Consider the following 7,795-nt stretch of genomic DNA (forward strand, 5'->3'; position numbering starts at 1 on the left):
GGGATGGCTGCTTCTCCAATAGCGTGCTGGGTGATCGTCTTCCCAAAATCTGCCCTCGGGAGTGTTCACCTCCTGAATGGAGTGCAGACGGTGAGCGTAAGCGTACAGCCCCGCTCTCTTCCCTCTGTGTCTCACAAAACACTCTCCACGTTCCAGGCAAGGTAGCTGAGCCTGTGGTGCAATGAGAGCCACTTGGGGCTGTGACGGTGCCTGACCATTTTGTGACGGGGCGTAACGCATGTGCGTGTGGAGAGCAAAGCAAGCCTTTGGTTTTCTGCTGGATTTGTTGGAAAATACTTCTGAGCCTCTCCCTTTCCCCACACTTTTCATTCCTTGATAACAGTACCCTTGCTGTACCTTGAGAATTTTTTCTTTCTCATGCTAAGTTGCCAGACTACTGGGTACTCTGCTACAAACTTTACCCATATTTACTGCCTCCTTCCTTTCCCAAGGAAGGACTAAACACAATAGATAGAAAGGCTGCAGGTTTGCAGCCCCACTTCAAAGCAAAACTACACCATTTCAGCTCCCAAGAGTTAAAAGCTTGGATTTAATCCTGGAACTTTTTTTGGCTATGCAAGATTTAGGGCAATTGCACTGCTCTTTTTTTACCTGGTTTAAAGGTATATTCCATTTAAAGGGTGGATGTTATCCATTTAATAAACAAAAAGAGTAAGAAGAAAGGCATGTGTCTTTATTGGTAGCTGCATTCGGACTGTGGCCATGTAAACTGAAGTAGTCCTTCCTCTGTGCCCTTGCTACACAACATATTTATAATGCATAATGAACCACTTACTGTGCGTATGTTAATATGCATATCCTACGAGTCAAGTATCAGTGGAATTGGCCATACCTTCATGCATTTTCCACAGACAATGCAATTAGATGGCCTTTAAAGGTCCCCCCCAACCCAAACTATTCTATGATTCTATGATAATGCTTCTGTCTTCCTAGCATAAGTATTAGCAAAAGCAGAATTCGAGCTCAAATATGGAAGCCTTCACAAAAAAAAAATTGCATATTGGTTGTACAATGTGCAACGCACACTTCAATAGTTCTTTTGCGTGAGTCAAGTATTAATATGCCCTAATTGAGTTTATGATGTTACATAACATTTATTGTATTATTTAAGTATAACATTGAAAATGTGCGTTGGTTTGGAAAGGCACATTAGTAATCCAATTAGAGCAGAAGCCATATCCATAGATGTGCTAGCAATCAGCAAAGTATGATTTTGTTTAGATTAGCTCTGAACATTCATTGTAATAATAAGTCACTGACTATTTTTCAAGTTAAAAGGTTGGAAAAGCACAAAAAAGTGAGAACTGTCTCATTGCTACAGCTTATTTCCATATAATTATAAATCCATCCCACACAGGCAATCGGATTTATACCGAGCCCACGTTCGTGGTTACATGGCCTCCACTGCTGCTCAAGTCCTCCTTGTCAAGTCCTCCTCCAAGTCAAGTCATGACTGAAATGCAGATAAATGGTCATAGTACACCCAAATTTTCACCCACAGAAAGCTGAGGAGGAGAAGGGATCATGGGCCAGGGCTGAAGCTGTGCTGGGACACCAGCACTACACCGACTGGCAGCATCTCAGTGCATCTCTGGATAACCCAAGCATGGCACAGGGTGATCAACGAGAGCTTTAATGTGATCCGTATACCTCTCTTGTCTTCCACCGGGTATTTTTGCTGCAATTGGAGCTGGCAATTGGGTTACTAAATACCAAGTACGTGTCAGAGGCACAAATATCCTTTTTAACAGACCTTCTTTCCATTTTTAGTTCTGCCTACTGCTGCAAAGGCCCAACCACTGCCTAAAGCACCTTTGTACATCTTGGTAGCAGTAATGGGAGTTGTGAAACGCTTCTTCTGCGGGGAGACAGGCAAACAACAGCCTCCTCCTCCAGAAACTTCCATCTGTGACTGAGGTCGATGAGATTGCTTCTCTGAACGTTTGTATCATCTGAAGGACATCATTCGCATTGCAAGGAAATAAAAGGCAATCTGAATTTTTTTTGCACAGTAAGATGTGTGTTTGAAGATGGCCAGAAACCAAAGAGAATCGGATGGCATTTCAGTCTGACTCCAAACTTTGTCTGAGACAGACAGAGGAAAGACAGAAGAAACCCTAAGAAGCAAATGTAATGACTTGTTGAACACTACAGGTTTCACAGGAAACTGTTCCTTGTTTCTTGGGAAAGAGAAGACATTGCTTGAATCTGGCCATTGTCCTTTACTAATTTGCACTTAAATTTCTTATTTCACTTAATTCTCACGCGCATGTGGGCCAGGTGAACACGGCATCTCCTCCCTTCGTGCTGGAGGTCTGAGCAGCTCATGCCTGTGCAATCATTGCTCTCACTAGGGCCTGGCTTACAGAGAAGTCCTAAGTCTTGTAGCATTCTGCTGCTCCTGAATGCTCTTCTCAGGTTCAGACAGCAAAAGACCAGTTTGGAGCACGGGGTCCGAGCTCCCATCTGTGCTGCCTGTACAGCTGCTCAGCAGGGGACTGGGATGGCTGGGTCTGTGCCAACTAGGAGTCTCTGCTGCTGTTCTGCAGGGTGGTGCAGAAGGGGTTGTATCAGAGAAGATGAACTTTTAAAGCCTAAGTTAACTGCATTCTTTCAAGGCTGTCCAAAAATAAAACCTGGGGAAAAAAAAACTATTTCAAGAACATAACACAACTCCCAAGTTACCTGAAAAGAAAGTGCAATCTAGTGCAGTGTGCTTTCACTGTCCCACTCTGTTCTTTCGGTTGCTTTCTGACTTCTTGTGCTTCAGCCTGTGTCTGGGCATTGCAGGTATCTGCTTTGTCTGTGAAAATGAAATACCAGGAGGAATTGCACTTGGTGCAGCTGGTTCATGTTTAGGGTTTAATTCACAAAAGGAGCAGGCTGCCCTGGGGAATCCCAAATTGGACCATGCACAGTAAAAGGGAGGAGTTAGGTGCCCAAGTCTGGCAAGTTTAAAGAGAAGTTGTCGTATCAAAAGCTAAAGAAAGAGCAGGAAAGACTAGGAAATACTGATCTCAAATCTCCTATGTCCTCTGGGCTTGTGTACTCATGCACACCAGTGATGTGTGCCCAGGTAGTGCTAGCAGGCAGAAGAGTAGAGATTTGGAGCTTGGTTTTCATGCGTCCTTGAAAAATACTTTGGCTACTGAGTATGAGGGAACTGTAAGGCCACTCCTTGTGAGACCCAGTTCCGTAATCGTGCTCTGAACCCTCTCATAAGCTGGCCTTGCTGAGCCAGATGGCACTGGGGATTTTTACAGGGCTTAGATACAGGGGGTCCCTGTGGCTGGGTTGTGCCAGCGTCTGGGGATATGGGCACTGCAAGAAATAGGGGCACTGGTAGAAAACTGGGCATGCACTTTATATGCCTCTGAGGCTAAGGAGAAGCAGAAAGGAGTTTATCAAGGATCTCGGGAGTAAAGAAACATTAGAACTATGTACACAGAGTAGCAATAAGATGCCCAAATCCCTTGGGAACCCAGCTCTGGGAGCCAATCCAACTCCCCCTCAAGTCAATAAGAACCGCAAAGGGTCCTGCAATGGCACCACTGTGACCAATGGTACCAAGAAGACTCAGAAACATTAAAATCATATAACAACGTTACATGTGTCTGCCTTTGACTGGACTCAGAAAAAGTACAGAAATAGCAGTGGAGGTACGTACAATTTCATATTACTTCACTGTATTTCCTAGGCAGGAACAGGTAGTTTGAAAACAATTTACAAACATTTAAACAGGTCCCTAATCATAGTTATAATACTTATCCTTTAAAAACAACTTACTGAAAAAATAAACCCCCTTAATTTGCAAATATGTTATCATAAAAATATAGTTCTTGAGCTCACAGAATGTTAATGCATTTGAACATGTTTTTATGAGTAAAATGATAAACCTAAGTAATTCTGCTGTGGCTTGGGATCCTATCTATTCCAAACTCTTACGACCTCTGGGACAGAGCCCATCTGCCTCGATTTATGCAACACTTCACACAGCGGGGTCCGTTCTAATGAGTAATAGTCCCCGTGATGGCAAATGTACCAAGATACAACCCTAAGAGAGGTCTAGCTGCAAAAAGAGAGCAGCGCCCCATACACACTCTTAATAAACAAACACATAAATCATCATAGTTAAAGAGATTTATTCCAGGGGTATTCCTGAGGGAAAAGAACAACTTTTTATTCTTTTGGTTCCCTGCCTCTGCAGTTTCCAAAAATGGTCCCTGCAGCTCTGGAAATCACCTTCCTAAACTGTGTCTTTGCAGTTTGTCTTTGAGTCTTTCCCAGACCATGACCTGCCCCTGCACATACTGCTTAAATTTATCCTTCAGTGAGCTTCAAATTAGGAGTACCCAATACTTCGACCTCTGCCTGCTTCTTAAAAAGGGCAACTCAAATGTAGCAACTGAGACAGAGTGCATGGACAAACAGGCACATGGACACATGGACCTTAAGGGGTCTCTCTGCCACCAGGGAAGCTCCTGCCAGATGAACACCTCTTGAATGCAGTCTCTGCCATACCACATACTCTTAAGTATGAGTCCGCATCAGGTAGATACAGAACACAAACACCATTGAGTGTTTCTGACCAAACACATCTTGATAAAAGCTGTGACTATGTTTATAGTACGATGCAGATCCATGTGTGATCTGCTTTATCTGCTGCCCCGGTTCCTTCTCCTTCAGGCAAAAGATACAATCACTGCCACACTTCAGCTGGCAGGCTCAAGTGTGCAAAACCTCAAAGCAAAGGTTACATTTTCTGAGGTTAAATTCCAAAACATTTTGCACTACTACAAATTTAAAGGAAAGCAAACAGATGGATATGCCAAACCCATGCAAAACAAATTGAAGTAAATAAACAACAGAGTAAAATATCTATATGAAACTTCATGGAAGTATTTTCAAACATTTCTAATATTCCCAGTTTGTCTCCATCAGCTTTTTCAATTTATTCAGCAATCAACCTAGTACTCAAGATCTTGCCTATACGTACCCAACTTGTTTGCAAGAGCTGACCATTGTGGCTTCTCAGACTTCAAGCTTAAGTTCTATTTCTTGCTGGAATCAGCAGAAGCCTTTTTCTTACCTTCACAGCATTAAAGGAGTGGCATAGTATAGAGAATTTTGAGAAATGATCCAGAGCTTTGCACATATATCTGAGAGAGATTTGCAGTAAGTCCTGTGCACCCATTTGGCATGCTAAGTGGCAGACACTTAGACCAGGTTTGCTTCATGATGCTTCTGGTTCTTCAGCGGTTTGGGCTAGCACAGGTTAAATATGACTTCAGACAGCAGCAACAGCCTTAGGCCAATTTGTGACTTAGTACCAAGGTTTTGGGGGGAAGCCAGCTTCTGGGGAACTCCAAAGCAATGTATAACCTTCTTCTGTAGAACATTCACAATCGGGTTTGTAGGAAACAAGTACAGGATTGGGGCCCCCAGAGAACTGCAAAGAAATCATTTGCATCAATCTCTGCGACAATATTGCAGAAGTCAAAGAGGCAAATTTAGGACCGCAGAGAGCCTACATTCAATTTAGCTACTTATTTTCATGTAAAAGTAATGAAATAAGCATTTCAGTGGTGGTTTGCATTTGACACCAGAGGTGCATACTGGCTTCTCTTGCATTAAATGAAGTCAGTACTGCAGTTGACAATTGCCTGTTTTCAGTAATTCAGCAGGTAGGAATAGTTTTGCACATTTTAACACAGTTCTTGATAATCCCCTGACTTCTAAGAATTAGGTAGCAGGTAGTGTTTCAGGCCAAACTGGCTAAAACCCAACATTTATAGTCGGGGGAATTCAGCCCATTTCATCCTCTACCACCGAAGTCAGTAGGATTATTCAAGTGAAGCACAGTCACCTTAAAGCTGGTATAACTGCAGTCACCTATGTGTATGTTATATACAGGCCTGCTATGAGGAATTGCTGAAGAGCATCATCAAGTATAAAGTTCAGGGCCAGATCCAGAATTCAACAAATGGTGAAATACTGCTTTAGCCAAACCTTGTCAACTTCAAGTTTGAATCTGGAGCCAAACTTGCCCATTTTATGGATTTTAACCCAGAGTCTGGGTTCATGGTATGTTCTGAAGAACATCCTGGTTTTGACACCATCGTAACCATGCACACCATTTGTCTACAGCTGCATCAGATTCTGCATCAAAGACATCCATGCCTCTTCCAAAAAGCCCCTTTGGGGAAAATTATAACATTACGGTAAAGATGTCACTGCATATTAGAGAAGACTTATAAACCCCCCTGAAACCTAAATGCTGAACGCCCAATGAATACCAAGGCTGCCTCTGAATTTAAAACTTTCCAGTCATTTATAGTCATAATTCCACACTAATCACCATTTTGTTTTTATTAAAGAAACAAAAGGAATTTCAAAAACTCTACCTAGAATCACTTGTTTCTGCCAAGCGGTTGTTCATGATGGCTAGAGCGCCCACCCCTGCGGAGAAACCATTTTGTCTCGTATTGATACAAACGTTCCTTGGGTAGCCGTTGGCTGTCTCCGACAACTGCTTTTGCAAAATGGCCAGGGAGACTTTATTTGATGCCGTGAGCTCCCTCATGGAGATCATCTCTCCAGAGAGCCTCCTCCCCTCGGTGTCGCTGTCATACTGTCCATCAGCGTCCATTGAGATGTTATGTCGACGCAGGCGGGCTCCTGGGGTGATGGCGTTGCGACGTCCAAGGCGGGCACTTGATTTATGGCACTTTGGGCAACATCTGCATTCGAATTTTTTCAACACCCAGTTCAAAACTTGCTTGATTACAATCGAGATGACATTAAAAAGAGAGTATATGCAACATACCCCCATTAATATAAATATGAAGTTTCCAAATCTGTATAATCCCTGATTTTGGTATGCAGCATTTTGGCTGCTTACCAAATCTCCAAAGCCAATGGTGCTGAAGGTGACAAAGCAATAGTACAAGGAGTCAACATAGTTCCATCCTTCCACTGCTGTGTACATTGCGGAGGCGCAGCAGGAAAGGGTAATAGCAAAAATTCCCAGAATCAGCATTACATGGTAAACAGACGGCTTCCACCCCACGAGGCTGCCCACTCCTGACATAGCTGGTCCCCTTCGGAAGTTGGGAGGTAGGAGACCACTTCTTCGCAGCTGTCTCTCATGGCACGCCTTCATGATAAATGCCAGGAGAGAGATGATGCGCTCCAAGAAGAGGTTGAAGAAAAGGATAGTCCCAGCACACCCAAAAAGGCCATAAACGATGAGGAATACTTTTCCAGCCACAGTTGCTGGCGTGGTCATCCCAAAACCTAAGGTGTGGAGATAAACGTGTAACGTTAATGACATGGTTTTTCACGCGTAAGATCAGGATGTATGTAACTTAATGAAGTCCCATCTCACTGGACAAAAGAAGGAGTGCTACCCCTAAGTCAGTGCAGGCCAACAGGAAACTGAGATTTGTAAAGAATGACGAAGGCACCAGAAAGCTCAATGAGATGACTGAAACTCAAGAGAGAGCAAAACATCCTCAGAGATAAAGATGATATTAACAGAGAAACACCACTCTATAAATGCAGGTGGATTACTGAACGTTCCTGAGCCCAGACCACCTTGGGATGAGAAGACGTGAAGAGGCCATCTCCCTGCTCCCAAGTGTGTGAGCCAGCGTGGCCCGATAGAAAGTTTAAGCTCTCTATTGACAAGCAGTAACCCCATGTAACGCTATTGTTCTCAACACCACTCCCGCTGAGAAGGTGGAAGGTTTCGGGTTGTGTAACGGAAAAAGAA

The 7,795-nt window shown here is 43.5% G+C and overlaps 1 protein-coding gene across 1 annotated transcript; it reads right to left on the minus strand.

The window, feature by feature from the left end:
* Positions 1 to 2,787: 2,787 nt before the first annotated feature.
* Positions 2,788 to 7,354, minus strand: KCNK12 (potassium two pore domain channel subfamily K member 12). Its single transcript, XM_009648165.2, has 2 exons — positions 6,426 to 7,354; positions 2,788 to 2,824 (listed from the first exon to the last, which is right to left on the minus strand). Exons 1-2 carry the CDS (start codon positions 7,352 to 7,354, stop codon positions 2,788 to 2,790), a joined length of 966 nt encoding a protein of 321 aa, XP_009646460.2.
* Positions 7,355 to 7,795: the final 441 nt, after the last annotated feature.

Source organism: Egretta garzetta, unplaced genomic scaffold (genome assembly GCF_000687185.1).
Source record: "Egretta garzetta isolate BGI_Z169 unplaced genomic scaffold, ASM68718v1 scaffold11, whole genome shotgun sequence".
Taxonomy (NCBI): Eukaryota; Metazoa; Chordata; class Aves; order Pelecaniformes; family Ardeidae; genus Egretta; species Egretta garzetta.